General features: G+C 43.7%; 1 protein-coding gene across 1 annotated transcript in view; it reads right to left on the reverse strand.

Moving 5' to 3' along the window:
- Positions 1–21,123, reverse strand: part of pappa2 (pappalysin 2) — a gene marked incomplete at both ends in the record, with an annotated part of 373,122 nt that overhangs the window by 260,501 nt on the left and 91,498 nt on the right. Inside the window, 2 exon segments of the mRNA XM_084327732.1 lie at positions 4,101–4,428; positions 4,703–4,885. Coding sequence (XP_084183858.1) covers positions 4,101–4,428; positions 4,703–4,885 — 511 coding nt within the window.

Raw genomic sequence — 21,123 nt, forward strand, 5'->3', positions numbered from 1 at the left:
CTGCAGTTTGTTCCAATGTTTTTGCCAGTTCATTTATGTATATGTTGAAGAGGGTTGGACTCAAACTGCACCCCTGTCTAACCCCACGGCGTTGAGGGAAGAAGTCTGTGTGTTTTCCCTCAATCCTCACAGCACATGTGTTGTTGGTGTACATTGACTTTATGAGGTCGTAGGTTTTCCCTCCAATGCCACTATCTAACAGTTTGTACAGCAGACCCTCGTGCCAAATTGAGTCAAATGCTTTTTGAAAGTCAACGAAACAGGAGTATACTTTGCTTTTATTTTTATTTATTTGGTTGTCGATTAGGGTGCTGAGGGTGAGAATGTGGTCTGTTGTACGGTGATTTGGTAGGAAGCCAATCTGTGATTTGCTCACTTACTCATCCCCCCCTCCTCTGCTCTCCTCCACATACTCCTCCCCCTGCTCTGCTCTGCTCTCCTCCACTTACTCCTCCCCCTGCTCTGCTCTGCTCTCCTCCACGTACTCCTCCCCCTGCTCTGCTCTGCTCCACATACTCCTCCCCCTGCTCTGATCTGTGCTCCTCCACTTACTCCTCTCCCCCTCCTCTGATCTGTGCTCCTCCACTTATTCCTCTCCCCCTCCTCTGATCTGTGCTCCTCCACTTACTCCTCTCCCCCTCCTCTGATCTGCTCTCCTCCACTTACTCCTCTCCCCCTCCTCTGATCTGCTCTCCTCCACTTACTCCTCTCCCCCTCCTCTGATCTGCTCTCCTCCACTTACTCCTCTCCCCCTCCTCTGATCTGCTCTCCTCCACTTACTCCTCTCCCCCTCCTCTGATCTGTGCTCCTCCACTTATTCCTCTCCCCCTCCTCTGATCTGTGCTCCTCCACTTACTCCTCTCCCCCTCCTCTGATCTGCTCTCCTCCACTTACTCCTCTCCCCCTCCTCTGATCTGCGCTCCTCCACTTACTCCTCTCCCCCTCCTCTGATCTGCTCTCCTCCACTTACTCCTCTCCCCCTCCTCTGATCTGCTCTCCTCCACTTACTCCTCTCCCCCTCCTCTGATCTGCTCTCCTCCACTTACTCCTCATATCCCTAACATCACAATAATATTCACAAATGCTTTTGGTATGTACTAATATCATATGTAAGCATTTAAAGTGGTTCTTCTGCATTATTGCATTAAGGGGGCACTACATTTACATGTTGTAATTTAGCTGACGCTTTTATCCAAAGCAACTTACAAGATCTGTACGACAAGTCAGCAGGAAGGATACGACTCTTACAACTGAGTAACAATGTTCATCAAACAGTGCTGAAATGTGGGTGCTGCAGTGATGAGTGCATAGTAGTAAAGAGTAAAGACATATTAGTATAGTAGGAAGAGTGCATGATAGTATAAGACAGTAAGACGATTATTATTAAATAGTTTTCAGATATTGACTGAAGAAGTGTGTTTTTAGTCGACGGCTAAAGTTTTGCACACATTAATTTAGGTTGACAGTGTATGATAACTAATGAGTTTGAACATCAATGGATGACACCAAATTATTGATTCTCTCTCTCTCTCTCTCTCTCTCTCTCTCTCTCTCTCTCTCTCTCTCTCTCTCTCTCTCTCTCTCTCTCTCTCTCTCTCTCTCTCTCTCTCTCTCTCTCTCTCTCTCTCTCTCTCATACATCTCTCTATCTCTCTCTCATTTTCTTCTCTCCTACTTTCCATTTCATCTATCCCTTTCAATCCTATTCTGTTTGTATTGCTTCTTCTGTACTACTAATTAGTTGTGTGCTGCTGCTAGACCAAGGAGCTTCTAGAACATAAAAGGAGGGGAACATGACAATGAACTTGATTCTGATTATTCTATTTTCTCCTCTTTCCTCTCCCAGACCCATATCGCCCTCTTGTCTATGTCCCTAACCTTGTATCATCCTTTCTCAAACCTCTCTCTCTCTCTCATCTCTGTGCATATATATCCTCTTTTTCATTCCCCAACCCTCTATCTCATCCTCCTTATCCTCCTTTCCTCTCCCCTCCTCTCCTCCCACAGCTCCTCTCTACCTTCATCCTCAGCTCAACATAACTTAATTCCCTCAGGTTCTTACATATTTTTGCACTCAGACAACACTTGTGAGATGCGTTCCCTGACAAATAAAGTGTTTTTGAAGTGTGTGTCTGTCAACCTAATCACAGTCTGCTCTGAAAAAAGAACATGCAGTAATTTTTTTTATCTCAATTCAGGAATTTCAAATGTTTGAAATATCAGAACAGTGTGTCAAAGTTTTAATCAGCTTATACAAAACAATTTGTAATAAAAACAAATAAATAAAAATACGAGCAACAAACAAGAGAAAGCAGGGTGTACTAAACCTCTCTGTATCGTTGGCTATAATCATAAAATAACCTAACCATCTAACGGTGCAATATAGAAATTTTTCTTGGAAAGGGTTCCAAAACCAACAAACATTGGAATTTACATTAAAAGGTACATATATGACCAAAATAAATATATAAATAAATATCGTGTTTTAAGAGCGCATGTTTTCATGGCTGGATTCATTTTTAGCATCTCTTCCCACCGTAAAATAGAACAAAAACTGGTTCAACTTAGCCTTGGAAACGTCAGAAAGCTGCGTGATTGAATGTATGGTTATTGAAACAGATTGGAATCAGTAGCCACAGTGACGCAGCCCCCATACTGAAAACAGGAACCAGACTCACACACTTGTGAATGACGGATATCATCTCTGGATATCAGTGAGGCTGCGGTGAAACACACACACACATACACACATACATACACACACACACACACACACACACACACACATACATACACACAAAACACACACACACAAATACATGCACACAAAACACACATACACACAACATACACACACACACACACACACACGTACTATGAATAGATACAGACACACAGACACACACAAATGCACCTACCATATGCACATGCACACAGATGCATGAACACACACACAGGCATCTTCTGGACTGAACTTGGTGATGGTCATAAATAACACTTTGATCCTGACTCTTATTTTCCTCTGAGATGCTGAGGTTTGACTACTCAGTGTGTATGTGTGTGTGTCAATGTGTGTCCAATTACGGTGCACATGTGCCCAGAGGTAGTAATTGGCACGACTAAAGAAATCCCTGTCCACATTGTAAATACACATCCCCACCCGGTGGAGCAGCAGACGCCACCATGGAACTTTCCAGAGGTGGAGGGTCAGGGAATCCTGTGGGGATGCAGACGTTCCGGAAAAGGTTCAAAGACAACACACCTGTCAGTCCTCACTTCTCCCGCCTCATAAAGGCTTCCTTTAGTCTAAAATGCTTACCGGTAGATACAACCAAATGGATGTCTTGTGAAATCTCAGAAAGCCCAAATTGAATGATTTTGGCAAAAGCAGTGCATAAACCGTGTATTTAAATTTTTTTTACCATGTTTTCGTGTTTGAACTCTTTTCAACTGTAGTAGACCCAACTCCAAAAAGGTTGAAGGAATAGTTGAGGGAAAATATGTAATTTTTACGTCATATGATCATATATGTCCTTAAAACAGAACGATAGGCCATATTCAAACACTGCTAGTAATTAAATTATATTCATAATAATAATAACTGTATTTGTATAGCACCTTTCATACAGGGGATTGTAGTTCAAAGTGCTTTACATCAGTAAGAGATAAGACATAAAAATCAATCAGTGTAAAACAAGCAGCAAGAGCAAAGCATAAAGTGGGATAAAATAATGCAGATATATTAATCAAATCATATCAGAACCTCATGTTCCAATAGGCTTCTGTAATCGGTTACAAAAAATGCGTAGAGATAAAAGTAAAAATAAGTAAAATAATAGCAAGGGTAAAATGAGCAGACATATAAAAATCACAGTTTTTTCACATTAAAATCACATTAGGATCCAACATCCCAACAGGCCACCTTGTTGCGGTTTGATTCCGTTTTAGTAAAAAAAAAAACATGAATGATGAAATGAGCACATAAAGTGCAGACACACTATAAAATCATGTGATTTGTGGGGGCGAATTCCGGGTATTGTGTCAAATGTGTTTGGTAAAAATGAAAGATACTTCACTTATCAGTAAGTAAAAGCAGCTCACCTGTCAGTAAATGCCAGATGGGTCTGTGGGGGCGGCGCCGGCTCCTTGCCTTCCCTCGACTCGTTGCCAGTGAACGGAGGCTGCCGGTGAATCCGGTAAACCAGGGGGCGGCACGTGGAGCAGAACGGACTCGCGGGCCCAGAGGACAGCATGGCGGCGTCGATCTCCATCTTCTCGTCGAAGGTACAGAGTTTAACGGCCGTGACGGCGGCGCTGTGGGTGTCGAGGCGCAGCGTGAGGGGCATGTCGCAGAAGACGTGCTGAGGACCCAGAGCGATGGAGCCCCCCGAGAGCGTGATGAGCTCGATGTTGGATATGGCCAGAGTGTCTGAGACAAGGAGGGGACAGGTGGAGAGATAAATATAATGTACAATATACTGTATGTGGTATTATAATATAGATTGGTAAACAACTAAATTACTACAACAGGTTCTGTATAGCACTGTTAGGAAAACGTCTACATTGCAAATTCGGTCCCAGAAAGTTACCAAAAAAGACCATACCACAGGTCTCTACGAGGATAAACTCACTGATTAAAAAAAAAAAAATAATAATACATTCATCAAAATAAAGGCTACATTTGTATACCGCTCTGCACCTACCTGTGGATATGAATGTGACCCAGAGAGTGAGTGTGTGTGGGACCACGGGGTGCAAGAAGCGCAGGGTGAGGGTGCAGCCCTCGGTGTCGGGGCAGGGGGAGGTGACATTGGTGTCGTACAGGCTGAGCTCCGGGCTCCAGGCCTGCAGACTGGGCTCACAAGGTTGTTCTACGTCTGGTGGGCCTGAGGATACATGGCAAAAACAAAAATGTTTCAATGTCGTTCCCCTCATAACTGCCTAAAGGAAAGCTGCACAGTCATACATTCAGACACGTCCTTCCTTCGCTGCTCCTGTTGTCATTTTTTTTTTATCTTTGATAGTACCTCCAAAGAGGTACTCTGATGTCACAGATGGTGCATGGGGTCACCAAAATCAATAGGCTTCTTCCTCTAGGGGTCATGCATGGCCACAGCAAATTAGAAACTATTTTAACAAAATATATTCGAGATACACCAATTCTAAAGTTTTACATTTGGCCTGATGGTGGTGCTAGAGGAAAGGTCATGGGGTCACCAAAACCAATTCCAGAGTTCATCCTCTATGGGTCATGAATCTCCACCTCAATTTAAAAAAAAATTGAATTGAAGTCAATGGAGTTATCGCATTCACAAGTAGGATAGAATGTTGGGCCTGATGGTGGCACTAGAAGAATAGGTCAGAGGGTCACCAAAAGCAATAGAGTTCATCGTCATAAATGTGCACTGCAAATTTGAAAAGATTAGAATGGAGTTTGAGTTGTCACGTCCACACAAAGACTCGGCAGCGGCGGTCAGAGTAAAACCATCAAGTTCAATATAATACACATGTCAGTAGCATAGCTGTCTTTGTTAAGAGCCTGGGTAAAGACATGATGTTAGGGCTGGGCGATTAATCGATATTATCGATTAATTCGAATGAATGATTTAGGACGATTTTGAAAAAGTTATTTTTTGAGTCACCTTTTATTTTACAAAAAGTGATGTTTGGTGAAAGTTAGATTTGCACTTTATTAATGCCAATAGGGAAATGCATTCTTGTTTGATGATCAAGAGGCACCTTTTATTTGTTTTAAGTGAAGTTTGGTGAAAAAGCAAGTTATTGCACTACGGTATTAATCCCAATAGTGACATTCATCTTTGTTTGATAATTTTTTTGTGTCAAATAAAAACAAAGGTTATTTGAATGATTTCCTTGGCGTTTCTAGTTGTCAAGAGAGAAAAAATCGATTAAAATCGTAAATCGGATTTTTAAAAAAGATAATCAGGGATTTTATTTTTAGGCCATATCGCCCAGCCCTACATGACGTATTATGGAAACACACACAATTGTGTGTCATCATGATTCATGATATAAAATAAATCCCACAATTGTCACAGACATAAGATTAATGGGTATATTGGCCAGCCAGAGTCCAATACCTAGACCGGTCGCATACATCAGTTCCCCTGTGTTAATGGAGAGTCCATACTGGCTCCATTTAAACAGTGCATCCTAATAGTTTGAAAAACGGAAAGCAAGGTATTGGCGACGGTAGAGCTATAAATCAGCAGGGGAAAAAATTATAGAATTGAAGCGTAAGAAAAATGGGAGCAGGTCGGAGTGACGGGACTGAGGCGCATGTCTGTCTGCACAGACCCAGTGCAGAGATGACAGAATTGGACAAAACACTTTTAATATAGACTGGGCTGAAGATGGACCCAGTGTATTAGCTGAAGATCGAATGTATCGCTGTGTCAAACCACACATACCGTGGAAGAGTAGGAAGACCCTGATTGATCCAAGTTGGCTTAGGCCCGGGACACACTGTCTACCTGAGCAATGTGCGTGCGGCACAGGACTTGTTGTTGGATCTACAGTTTCGCCATGGAGCCCATTTCTTCTCATAGTCGCACGCAGGAATAGACAATGAAACGATCCGTTGATACACAACGGTACATAACAGACACCTTTCACTATAGTTTCAAGGTCAACATCTTTAGACGTGAAAAGATTTATTATAATTTTTAACCATTTCACCAACTGCACGTTATTAAACAGATAAATTGTAGGCTACATGTGTACTATATAGTCATAGCAGAAACTATATAATTAAATATATATAATTATATAATTAAGCAATATCATTATACTACATCATTATTTCATCTCAGAAACATAGCAAAAGTACGACCATTTATTAATCAAAACGATGCTGAGAAGCTAATTCATGCATTAATATCTAGCCGGTTAGACTACTGTAATGCACTTTTCACAGGTCTCCCTAAGAAAACCACAGAGAGGCTTCAGCTAATCCAAAACTCTGCAGCCCAACTGCTAACCAGAACCAAAAGGAGAGAGCACATTAGTCTAGTCTTAGCTACCTTAAACTGGCTTCCTGTAACATTTAGAATTGACTTCAAGGTCCTTCTCCTTACAGACAAAGCTCTAAATGGACAGGGACCTAGCTACATCGCCACCACTCTAATAAATTACAGGCCAGCAAGAACACTGCGATCATCAGCTGCTGGACTACTAGGGGCTCCCAGAAGCAGTCAAAAGAGGATCGGTGATGCAGCCTTTAGCAACTGTGCCCCAAAACTATGGAACAAACTACCCAAAAACATCAGGGAAGCCAACTCGCTAAATATCTTCAAAAGACAGCTTAAAACTCTCTTTGCTCAGGCATTTAAATAAAACATCAGGGATATCCTGATGCAAATTGTACTTTACCTGCACTATTCTTATTCTGCCTACTTTTAAACACTTCCCATCAAATTCATGTGTCAGTTCTATGCACATTTTATCTCACTACCTCTTATGCACTGTAACTTTAAGAGCGCTGCTCTGTTGTAATTTACGGCATGCAACTCAAGAACCGCTGAACAGATTTTGTCACTATTGACAGGCAACACATATGGCTTTAATTCGATATATATATTGTATTAAAAACTATGCACACCCGAGCCGCTAGAGGTCGCCAAAGTGCCGGTGGGCAAATTGTCCTCAAGATGGCCCACATGTGGGCCATTGCATGGTAAGAGGTTTTAATACTGAACTTTGTAAAGAAACTCAAAGTTGAGAGTTGCACTGCTCTGTTAAGTTGAGAGACGACGCACTGCTCTGTTGTTCTATAAGGTAATTTAGAACTGAACTTTGTAAAGAAACTCAAAGTATTAACACATACCTGAGTATAGTCGGGTTTTCATCGTTTTTTCTTTTATTCGATTTTTTTATTCTATGCAATGTCACGGACCTCGGTGTTACAATAGGAAATCATTCTGAGATCCCAAAAGTGCAATATCGGCTGCATCCTGCTAGATGGCAGTATCGCCCACCCTTTGAAACCTTATTTCACACTGTGTGTTACATCTAATTTCCTCCGGGCGGAGAATTTTGGTCCAGGCAAGTCTAGCGGTTCACCCGATCACATTGGAACTCAATGCATGTGTTGTGCGGGATAATGTCGGGGACCCGATGGACACCAATACTGGAAATCGCGATCAGACAATTGGAATATTCTTTTTGGGATACCTCTTAGTAAAGGTAAGGACTATATGACATCAATCCTACTTTGATCCAACAATGATTTCACATCGATCGCAACGATCATATGTAACATACTCCAAAACGTATGCCGTTGCTGATGATCAAAGCATCAAAAAACGACCCCCCCCCCCCCCCCCCCCCCTTTCATGCATTCATGATGAAACATAATACCTATTATATACCTTTGATTTGGAAATAGTAGCGTGTCCAGGTGAGCAACGCCAACGCGTTTAGCTAAATTCAGGTATCGCTCCATAGCACAGTTACCAGGAATTAGCCAGGATCACTCTGAAACTATACAATATTCACCACGGTATAACACGCGAACGTATACATGAGAACATTTATTATTTTTCACATGTTGAACGATGGATAGTTAATGTCAAATGAGCCATAGTATTGTCTCCATAGCTATAATATTGATATAGCCCTGCAAACACCGCTATACACAGTGAAAATCCCTATCTCTTACAGCGGTGGCGCAGTAGGTACTAGGGATGTGCATCACTGAGGCCGATGCGATGCACATCTCGATACGGTTGCCAACGATACGATACATTACAATACATTTGAAGCACCGGGCGATGCGATACGATTCACCCCTGTTGAGATACGATACGATTCGCTACGATTTGATTCAACATAATGCGATTCGGGGCGATATGATGCGATTCAACACGATGCAAATATGATAACATTTTATGGTATGACAGAGGATTTGGTTGTATTCCTTATATGCAGCTTATATTATTATTAAAAATTAAATAATCTACTGTAAGACAATTTATATAAAAACTCTTGGGTGCCTAAGACTTTTGCACAGTACTGTGTTTTCTATCCACTTTAGCTCAAAACACACACACACACACACAATGTTATATACACACTACTGTGAGACAATAATAATCACACACAAAGGGATAATGGCTTATAGCAGACCTTAAAGGAGACCTGCATTGCTATTCCTAGCACTATTTGGGCAACTTTGCCAATTCCTGTGAGTCTATGGAAGACATCTGTAAGTTTTTTTTTTTTTTTAAATCATTGTTTTATATTTCCTAATGGAGTACTCAAAGCATCATTTTCCAGCCTCAAGATTTCAGCCTGTTATTGGCTGGGCTCCACCCATAAGCACTTTCAGTGACAGTCATCCACACAGTCTGAGTCACACAGAGTGGCAGACAGACAGAGAGAGAGAGAGAGAGAGAGGGAGAGAGAGAGAGAGAGAGAGGAGAGAGAGAGAGAGAGAGAGAGAGAGAGAGAGAGAGAGAGAGAGAGAGAGAGAGAGAGAGCACTGTGTAAACACAGCTGCGTGCGAGGTACGCAGGTCCCCTTCTCTTTCTCTCTCTCCCTCTCCCGTTTGAGGAAGTCTTCCACTGTGCCGCGCGCTAATCAGGGCGTTAGTTTTATGCTCCCGAATCGAGAGAGAGAGATAGAGAGGGGGAGAGAGATAGACAGACCGCGCGTGTGTGTATGTGTGCTCTGTCGCGAGGGTCTATCTGATTCTCGCTCTCTCTCTCGCTCTCTGTCAAACCCCGTTTGGTGCGCTACAACCACAGAGCCAATCAGATCACTATCCGCTCCATCCTCGCCACGTGACGTCACCATGCGAGTCAAATCAGAATGACCTGATTTTTTCGACCAGGAAATGAATGACCTGGATGACGGCAATCCGCCAATATGGTATTTAGAGACACAAACACATTGATACTAACTCCTATTACTATAATACAATGCTAGACACTGAAAACAGACATTTATAATGCATGTCACCTTTAATGATTTTATAATATTTCAGATAATGAAATTAAATGTTTATCATCAACTATCCAGTTAGTATTTAAATTGTAACGTGTGGCCACTTTAAATCATTGAACGTAGAGAGAGAGAGAGAGAGAGAGAGAGAGAGAGAGAGAGAGAGAGAGAGAGAGAGAGATACAGACAGAGAGAGAGAGAGAGAGACTGAGAGAGAGACTGAGAGAGAGAGAGAGAGAGAGAGAGAGAGAGAGAGAGAGAGAGAGAGAGAGAGAGAGAGAGAGAGCGAGAGCGAGAGAGAGAGCGAGTTTGAGCGTTCTGATGCTCCGTAGCTAACCACACCATGATGGCATTTTGTCAACACAGTTTGAACCTGGAGCAAGAGATATAAAGAAATGAATTGCCAATAAATGTGAAGTTATCTTTGAACCTGTTGTCAAGCGTCGTCAATATACCCCCCCCCCCCACCCCCCATCACTAAAGGAACTGGTGTTGCAGAGTCACGTTAGTTAGTTAGATACTGTAGTTTAGCGTTAGCTGAACGGCTAACGTTAGCCAGTCTCCTCCTCGACTTCCACTGTTTGTTGATAACTGTGACGCGGCTCTCGCCTTCTGTAGTAGCGAAGCAAAGACAGTATCTGCTGTGTGCAGTGCACTGCTGACAGAAGTGGATGAGAGGAAATTATATGAATGCAAAGACGCTGACAACAGATGCATCGCGAGTTCAACCTGAATTCTAGCCGATGCGCACTTATTCCACCGGTGCACTCGCATCGTGAAAGTTTATGCCGGTGCACCGATGCGAATCGGTGAATCTTAACATCACCAGTAGGTACAAGGATAGCTAAAGCGGCTGGCGCCAAAAGTGTTAAGAGCAATGCACTGCTCTGTTGTTCTATTAATTGTTATGAGCGATGCTCTGTTGTAAATGTTATTGTATATTTTTATTGAACTATTTTATCACACTTTTTTACTCTGTCTATTCTATTTGATTATTTATAGTATTGCCTATTTTTAAACTGAATCAAACCACACTTTTTACTGTCTATTCTATTTTTATTATTTGTATTACTGAGATGTTAGATGTGAAAAACTGTGATTTACCTTATCTTGCTACCTCTCTCTTTTTTATGCTCGCTTATGCCTGTATTGTTACTGCTGTGAAGCACTTTGAACTGCAATTTCTGTATTGCATGTTTTGTTTTTATTATAAAAGGAATTTACATTTATTATTATTAGTATGTTAATAAGTTGACAGAACATCAGGTGAACCTCGATAGCTTTCCGTTTCTCTCTCTATTGATGGCCATTATCAAAAGCAAACTCTATGCAGAAAGACAGGGCTGGGGGTAGTAGTGGCGCATCAGTGCTGCTGTCTGTGTGGACAGCATCCATGGAACATCTCAGGAACCCCCGTCGCTCCCTGGCAGTGTTATGTCGACCTCTCTAGCATCAGCCAGGTAGGAGGTAGACCAGACTACTACTCAGTGATGGATACATTTTGAATACTTGTTGATTTACATAATTTATTATCTTGCGATAGACCATTTCCTCTGCGTTATAAATCAAGCAGATCTCAAGTGGTTCAAATAGTTTAGTCCATTTTCAGGATTCTTTCTCCTCGGAGGTCTACCCGATAAAGGTCTTAAATGGGCTTATGATCATTCGAGTCATTTAAAAGGTAGATTCTTTGCCTCTAGGCAAAAAAGCCCTGCTTGGTACTCCCAATTTGTTAAAAAAAAATTTGCTTTGATGTGTGAGTTGGAGTTGAGTGGGGATAGGGAAGGAGTTGCTACTGCTGGCCACACCTCAGACTCTGCCAAGAGAGGCCTGGAGAAATCGACAGAATAAGAACTATAATAACTAAACTCAAACCCACACATTAGACCAAAACAGAAAATGTAAACAAAGTGCAATTCCAAGCAGGGCTCTTTTGCCTAGAGGTCACAGTTTGATGGCATTACATATTCTACTGTATATATATATATATATATAATATATATATATATATATATATTAGAGCTGGGCCGTCAACATCGTTAACGTGCTGCGTTAGACTTCAAGTCTGCTTCGGCAGACTTCAAATGAGCAATTAAAAAAATTAATCTATGCCCACCCCTAATATATATATATTTCTCCTTTCCTTCTCCAATCATCAATACGTTATTTTAATATATATAAATATATTTATAAAAAAAAATCTCAGAATTCTAGAACTTCATGGTTTCAATCCACAATACCCATTCTTACATCATTGGAATGTTCACCTCTCAAAAAAAAATATTCACAAATTAAATAATTATTTTCATCTCCGGTGAAGAAAATGGGAGGGAGAGAGAGAGAGAAAAAGAGAGAGAGAGAGAGAGAGAGAGAGAGAGAGAGAGAGAGAGAGAGAGAGAGAGAGAGAGAGAGAGAGAGAGAGAGAGAGAAAAGAGGACAGACACATACAAACACACAAATCTCTCTGCTATTTGGCCAAGTTCTGAACTCAGCACTGTCTGTCTCTCTGCCATTTGCACCTTGTGTGTGTGTGTGTTCCACATGTGGGGAATTGTACAAGGTAAACAGAAGTATGCCAAGCCAAACAGCTAAAAACAACTGGGAAGAAGCCATAGAGACAGGAGAGAAGCTAGAACCAGGTGTGTGTGTGTGTGTGTGTGTGTGTGTGTGTGTGTGTGTGTGTGTGTGTGTGTGTGTGTGTGTGTGTGTGTGTGTGTGTGTGTGTGTGTGTGTGTGTGTACATTTGTACATGTGTTCAATGTATAAGGCTGTGTATGTGCAATTTTTTGAGTGCTGGTTTAACTCAACCTGTGTATACATACAGTGTAGTGTGTGTGTGTGTGCGTGCGTGCGTGCGTGCGTGCGTGCGTGCGTGCGTGCGTGCGTGCGTGCGTGCGTGCGTGCGTGTGTGTGTTTGTGAGGCCAGTGTCAGATTAATCTGTGTATCAGATGGGGTCCAACAACCCCTCAAGGACTCTGAGATCTGACTGGATCATCCCTCCAGCTTTCAACTCCTCTTTCTCTCTGTTTCTCTTTCTCTATCGGTCTGTCTCTCTCTTTGTGACTCTCTCGCTCTCTATATCTCGCTCTCTCCATCCTTTCATCTCTGCTCACTCTTATAACTCTGTATCTTACGTATTATCTCTCTCCGTCTTTCAACATTTCTTCTTGGTATGTCTCTTTCTATCTCAGTTTTATAAAAAAAAAATCTGATTTATCCTCTCATATCCACTGTGGGTCCATGGTCTCGTGTGTATCTATTTTGGAGCGGTCCTTGACATTAAACGAAACACACTGACATTATGGGAAATGTACCCTTCTTCTCCAGAGTCGGACAATAAGATAGATACCAATTTCCTCTGTGTGTTCAGTAGAAAGCTATCTGGCTGCAAGCTAGCCTAGCTTAAAACTCTGGGCGAGTTTTTCGTATCCGTATCCTCTTCCATTAATTTGTGCTAAGCTAGGCTAGCTTGTAGCCGGATAGCTTTCTACTAAACGCAGAGAGGAAATTGGTATCTACTGTATGTTATTGTCTGACTCTGGAGAAGACGGTAAGTGCATTTCCTTTGAATGGTTTGAGAGCCACGGCAGTAGAGAGTGACAAGGACCATCAGGGAGACATGGATGGACAGAATTCCAACCCACGTTACTGTGAATACACTACATATTATGTGTCTTTGTACTCCTGCCAAATGTATACACGCAGTAGGCCACACACCCCCATGACATATTGTCTTGCATAGCCTAATGTACGCAGATTTGCATTATATGTGATGTATTCTCATTGGGGTTTAACTTCTATTGGAAATAAACTATTCTTCCTTTTGCCAGGGAGCCCCCGGGACACCCTCAAGGGCCCCTGGTTGAGCTAATGTGTGTACATTTCGGAGAGAGAGAGAGAGAGAGAGAGAGAGAGAGAGAGAGAGAGAGAGAGAGAGAGAGAGAGAGAGAGAGAGAGAGAGAGAGAGAGAGAGAGAGAAGGGTGGGCAGCATTCCAAAACACGCTACATGTATATGCCTTTGTTCACCACCAGGATGTATCCTTCCCTGTTGTATTTCAACGGCAAATGCTGTTGCCCTGTCTTATTTTTAAGTGATGTATTTTTATTTTTTTATATTCTTTTGGCAGGGGGAGCAGTAGATCTCACAGTGGGGTCTATGGGGGGGTTGGTGGAAGGGGGTGGGTTCTAGGGGGTCCCCAGCAAAATGAGGAATAATTTAATTCCACGATAATTTTATTCCCTAGAGGTTTGGTCAGTAAGAGGATGTACTACAATAATGACATGAGGGAAAGAGAGAAGGACGGGTAGGATTTATGACCCCACAGCGCTGTGAGTACATAGTATGTGCCTTCCTTGCATCATTTCCTGTTGCATTTCATCTTCAAATGCTGTCGTCGCCTTCTATGAACTATTGCCTCTTGGCTATAGCTGAAAATGAACTTGGCCCCAAACCTGTTTGTGCTTTACTAACTAACTGATGTTGACAGGCAAATGGCAAACAGAGTATGTAGGCTACTTGTCTTGATATGTAAAAGCCTGCATTGCGTTGTATTTCCAAAGGTTTGGCTTTGTCAACGAGTCATTAAACGTTTTTTACATGGAAGATAATATACGCTTTGAATGACTGTAAACAAATTTAAAAGGAAAAAAGAGAAAAAAATAAAATAAATTGGCAATACAAGTTACTAAAGGAAAAAGACAATATTGACTCTGTCCCTGACCCTGTAACCCTAACAGCACATGGACACAGAGAAAACAGCGTCAGCAAGGAAAACACACTATAGTCGTTATGCTACTTAATAAAACAACAATGTCATAAAAATAATCTTAAATCTTTTATAAATGTTATCAAATAAAGAACATCGCCTGCGGAAGGCAATATTTCTCATCCCAATTTGTTTTAAAAAATTGCCTGTGTTTCATTCATCGCCTTTGGAAGTAGTCAACAGTCAAAACGGGGCCAGTGAGACTAGCAGACAAGCTGTCTCCTCTGTGCTGTGGATCCCACTGTTTAGAGTAAGACCGTAATTGACTCTTCATCATCATTATAATCCCGCAGCGAAAGAGAAGGGCTGGTAATCCCTCCCGGTCCCACTCCCCACTTGTCTTCAAAGCATAAATACCAACGCAGGATTTCCACATATTTGGATAGAGTTTCCAAGGAAGGCAGAAAGAGAGATGGGGAGAGAGGGGGGGGGGGTCAGCATCTCCCGTCTGGCAGAAGGTACAGGTCACTAGGAGGCAGGACAGAAGGTACAGGTCACTAGGAGGACAGAAGGTACAGGTCACTAGGAGGCAGGACAGAAGGTACAGGTCACTAGGAGGACAGAAGGTACAGGTCACTAGGAGGACAGAAGGTACAGGTCACTAGGAGGACAGAAGGTACAGGTCACTAGGAGGACAGAAGGTACAGGTCACTAGGAGGACAGAAGGTACAGGTCACTAGGAGGAGGACAGAAGGTACAGGTCACTAGGAGGACAGAAGGTACAGGTCACTAGGAGGAGGACAGAAGGTACAGGTCACTAGGAGGACAGAAGGTACAGGTCACTAGGAGGAGGACAGAAGGTACAGGTCACTAGGAGGAGGACAGAAGGTACAGGTCACTAGGAGGACAGAAGGTACAGGTCACTAGGAGGACAGAAGGTACAGGTCACTAGGAGGCAGGACAGAAGGTACAGGTCACTAGGAGGACAGAAGGTACAGGTCACTAGGAGGACAGAAGGTACAGGTCACTAGGAGGAGGACAGAAGGTACAGGTCACTAGGAGGACAGAAGGTACAGGTCACTAGGAGGACAGAAGGTACAGGTCACTAGGAGGACAGAAGGTACAGGTCACTAGGAGGACAGAAGGTACAGGTCACTAGGAGGACAGAAGGTACAGGTCACTAGGAGGACAGAAGGTACAGGTCACTAGGAGGACAGAAGGTACAGGTCACTAGGAGGACAGAAGGTACAGGTCACTAGGAGGACAGAAGGTACAGGTTACTAGGAGGACAGAAGGTACAGGTCACTAGGAGGAGGACAGAAGGTACAGGTCACTAGGAGGACAGAAGGTACAGGTCACTAGGAGGACAGAAGGTACAGGTCACTAGGAGGACAGAAGGTACAGGTCACTAGGAGGACAGAAGGTACAGGTCACTAGGAGGACAGAAGGTACAGGTCACTAGGAGGACAGAAGGTACAGGTCACTAGGAGGAGGACAGAAGGTACAGGTCACTAGGAGGACAGAAGGTACAGGTCACTAGGAGGACAGAAGGTACAGGTCACTAGGAGGAGGACAGAAGGTACAGGTCACTAGGAGGACAGAAGGTACAGGTCACTAGGAGGACAGAAGGTACAGGTCACTAGGAGGACAGAAGGTACAGGTCACTAGGAGGACAGAAGGTACAGGTCACTAGGAGGACAGAAGGTACAGGTCACTAGGAGGAGGACAGAAGGTACAGGTCACTAGGAGGACAGAAGGTACAGGTCACTAGGAGGAGGACAGAAGGTACAGGTCACTAGGAGGACAGAAGGTACAGGTCACTAGGAGGACAGAAGGTACAGGTCACTAGGAGGACAGAAGGTACAGGTCACTAGGAGGACAGAAGGTACAGGTCACTAGGAGGACAGAAGGTACAGGTCACTAGGAGGACAGAAGGTACAGGTCACTAGGAGGACAGAAGGTACCGGTCACTAGGAGGACAGAAGGTACAGGTCACTAGGAGGAGGATAGAAGGTACAGGTCACTAGGAGGACAGAAGGTACAGGTCACTAGGAGGATAGAAGGTACAGGTCACTAGGAGGAGGACAGAAGGTACAGGTCACTAGGAGGAGGACAGAAGGTACAGGTCACTAGGAGGACAGAAGGTACAGGTCACTAGGAGGACAGAAGGTACAGGTCACTAGGAGGACAGAAGGTACAGGTCACTAGGAGGACAGAAGGTACAGGTCACAAGGAGGACAGAAGGTACAGGTCACTAGGAGGACAGAAGGTACAGGTCACTAGGAGGACAGAAGGTACAGGTCACTAGGAGGAGGACAGAAGGTACAGGTCACTAGGAGGACAGAAGGTACAGGTCACTAGGAGGACAGAAGGTACAGGTCACTAGGAGGACAGAAGGTACAGGTCACTAGGAGGAGGACAGAAGGTACAGGTCACTAGGAGGACAGAAGGTACAGGTCACTAGGAGGAGGACAGAAGGTACAGGTCACTAGGAGGACAGAAGGTACAGGTCACTAGGAGGAGGACAGAAGGTACAGGTCACTAGGAGGAGGACAGAAGGTACAGGTCACTAGGAGGAGGACAGAAGGTACAGGTCACTAGGAGGACAGAAGGTACAGGTCACTAGGAGGAGGACAGAAGGTACAGGTCACTAGGAGGACAGAAGGTACAGGTCACTAGGAGGACAGAAGGTACAGGTCACTAGGAGGACAGAAGGTACAGGTCACTAGGAGGACAGAAGGTACAGGTCACTAGGAGGACAGAAGGTACAGGTCACTAGGAGGACAGAAGGTACAGGTCACTAGGAGGACAGAAGGTACAGGTCACTAGGAGGACAGAAGGTACAGGTCACTAGGAGGACAGAAGGTACAGGTCACTAGGAGGACAGAAGGTACAGGTCACTAGGAGGACAGAAGGTACAGGTCACTAGGAGGACAGAAGGTACAGGTCACTAGGAGGAGGACAGAAGGTACAGGTCACTAGGAGGACAGAAGGTACAGGTCACTAGGAGGAGGACAGAAGGTACAGGTCACTAGGAGGACAGAAGGTACAGGTCACTAGGAGGACAGAAGGTACAGGTCACTAGGAGGAGGACAGAAGGTACAGGTCACTAGGAGGACAGAAGGTACAGGTCACTAGGAGGAGGACAGAAGGTACAGGTCACTAGGAGCAGGACAGAAGGTACAGGTCACTAGGAGGACAGAAGGTACAGGTCACTAGGAGGAGGACAGAAGGTACAGGTCACTAGGAGGAGGACAGAAGGTACAGGTCACTAGGAGGCAGGACAGAAGGTACAGGTCACTAGGAGGACAGAAGGTACAGGTCACTAGGAGGACAGAAGGTACAGGTCACTAGGAGGACAGAAGGTACAGGTCACTAGGAGGACAGAAGGTACAGGTCACTAGGAGGAGGACAGAAGGTACAGGTCACTAGGAGGACAGAAGGTACAGGTCACTAGGAGGAGGACAGAAGGTACAGGTCACTAGGAGGACAGAAGGTACAGGTCACTAGGAGGAGGACAGAAGGTACAGGTCACTAGGAGGACAGAAGGTACAGGTCACTAGGAGGACAGAAGGTACAGGTCACTAGGAGGACAGAAGGTACAGGTCACTAGGAGGACAGAAGGTACAGGTCACTAGGAGGACAGAAGGTACAGGTCACTAGGAGGAGGACAGAAGGTACAGGTCACTAGGAGGAGGACAGAAGGTACAGGTCACTAGGAGGACAGAAGGTACAGGTCACTAGGAGGAGGACAGAAGGTACAGGTCACTAGGAGGAGGACAGAAGGTACAGGTCACTAGGAGGACAGAAGGTACAGGTCACTAGGAGGACAGAAGGTACAGGTCACTAGGAGGAGGATAGAAGGTACAGGTCACTAGGAGGACAGAAGGTACAGGTCACTAGGAGGACAGAAGGTACAGGTCACTAGGAGGACAGAAGGTACGGGTCACTAGGAGGAGGACAGAAGGTACAGGTCACTAGGAGGAGGACAGAAGGTACAGGTCACTAGGAGGACAGAAGGTACAGGTCACTAGGAGGACAGAAGGTACAGGTCACGAGGAGGACAGAAGGTACAGGTCACTAGGAGGACAGAAGGTACAGGTCACTAGGAGGACAGAAGGTACAGGTCACTAGGAGGACAGAAGGTACAGGTCACTAGGAGGAGGACAGAAGGTACAGGTCACTAGGAGGACAGAAGGTACAGGTCACTAGGAGGAGGACAGAAGGTACAGGTCACTAGGAGGACAGAAGGTACAGGTCACTAGGAGGACAGAAGGTACAGGTCACTAGGAGGACAGAAGGTACAGGTCACTAGGAGGACAGAAGGTACAGGTCACTAGGAGGACAGAAGGTACAGGTCACTAGGAGGACAGAAGGTACAGGTCACTAGGAGGACAGAAGGTACAGGTCACTAGGAGGCAGGACAGAAGGTACAGGTCACTAGGAGGACAGAAGGTACAGGTCACTAGGAGGACAGAAGGTACAGGTCACTAGGAGGACAGAAGGTACAGGTCACTAGGAGGACAGAAGGTACAGGTCACTAGGAGGAGGACAGAAGGTACAGGTCACTAGGAGGACAGAAGGTACAGGTCACTAGGAGGACAGAAGGTACAGGTCACTAGGAGGCAGGACAGAAGGTACAGGTCACTAGGAGGACAGAAGGTACAGGTCACTAGGAGGACAGAAGGTACAGGTCACTAGGAGGACAGAAGGTACAGGTCACTAGGAGGACAGAAGGTACAGGTCACTAGGAGGCAGGACAGAAGGTACAGGTCACTAGGAGGACAGAAGGTACAGGTCACTAGGAGGACAGAAGGTACAGGTCACTAGGAGGCAGGACAGAACGCCTTAAGGCGAGACAGTACCCCCAAAATCGCCTTTTTGCTTTCTTTTTTTTTGCGATATTGAGATTTTGTTATATTTTGCTTGCTTATTAACTCTTTGAGTGCCGGAGGCCTAGAGCATCTTTGTTCCTACCACGCCAACGCTCTAAAAGATAGGAATAAGTGGTGGTGTTTGCAGGGCTATATATATATATATCCTATATTATAGCTATGGATACAATACTATGGCCCATTTGACATCACCCATCTATCGTTCAATATGTGAAAAAGAATCAATTATTTCGTCAATACGTTCGCGTGTGTTACCGTGGTGAATATGAGTATAGTTTTAGAGTGATCATGTCTAATCCCAGAAAACGACGATATGCAGCAAAACGTGAAGACATTTGATCGACGCACAGGCCAAGATATAATGTTTCAAATGGTGCTCTATACTGCCAGCTGGATGGATGCGGCCGGTATTGCACTTTGGCATTCTCAGGATGATTCCCCATGTTAACCCAGAGTCTGTGTGCCTGTAATGAATGGAAATATCGAATAAAAGAAATAACGATGAAAACCCGACTATACTTGGGTCCGACGCTGAGCGGTCGGCGAGATAACCCGACTAACCTCGGGTCTGGCGTCCAAAGAGTTAACATGTCTTATTTCAAACTAGTGGCGAAAACAGACAATTAGTTGTTTATTTTACTTAATTTTGTATGATTGTGTCCATAGATCACAATAACAATACAGAACTTTGAGGTCGTTTTCTGCATTATACTTACACACAAAGACACGGAACTCCATTTCCCTAGTACCTACACACACCAAACTTTCCACATTTCTTCCCATCCATATTATGCTTCTTATTACAGAAGGGTTTGTTAATATATCATTCATGGCCGGGTTTATAGTACATTCTATACCAAAACTAGGCAAAAAAGAAAGAAAATTATGACAGTATTTCCTGATATGGGCTGATAAGAGGACATAGCCACAATCCCTTCTGAAAAAAGTTTTGTTTTGAATGTATCAACAAAATTAAACCAAGTTTTTGAATCTGGCATTATCCATGTTGGTGATTCGTGTCTTGGCGATTTATGCAAATGTGCAACTTTTTTATGAGGAAGTGCCTCATTTGCATATATAAACATAAAATTCTGAAAACGTGCAATATATTTTTTCTTAGTTTATATGTACATAAACAAAGTTCCATAGTGATACAGTATCTATTCAAATATTTATTTTGCCTATTAGGGGGTGCTGTCTTGCCTTAACCAGAGATTCTTCCCCAAAGCCGTACAGTCAGAGCCGTCTGGGAGAAACGCGAGGCCCTGTGCGAAATTTTAAAATGAATTAATTAATTAATGAATACTTATTTTTGCCTTCAATTTCCAAAAAATATTTAATCAGATTGTCGTCTCCAATCAGTAAGAAATTGTATTATATATTTATATATAAACACACATTTTACACACAACACGCTTGATTATTATAATGAAGCCTTGACATGATATGAGTTTTTATAGTAATGCTTGTTTATTACAACATCACACAAAACAAACCCCCCCCCATAACGTATCTCACATATAACATTCCCAAAACCCAAATATAGGCTAAATAATAA

The sequence above is a fragment of the Notolepis coatsorum genome, assembly GCF_963971535.1.
Source record: "Notolepis coatsorum genome assembly, chromosome: 13".
Taxonomy (NCBI): domain Eukaryota; kingdom Metazoa; phylum Chordata; class Actinopteri; order Aulopiformes; family Paralepididae; genus Notolepis; species Notolepis coatsorum.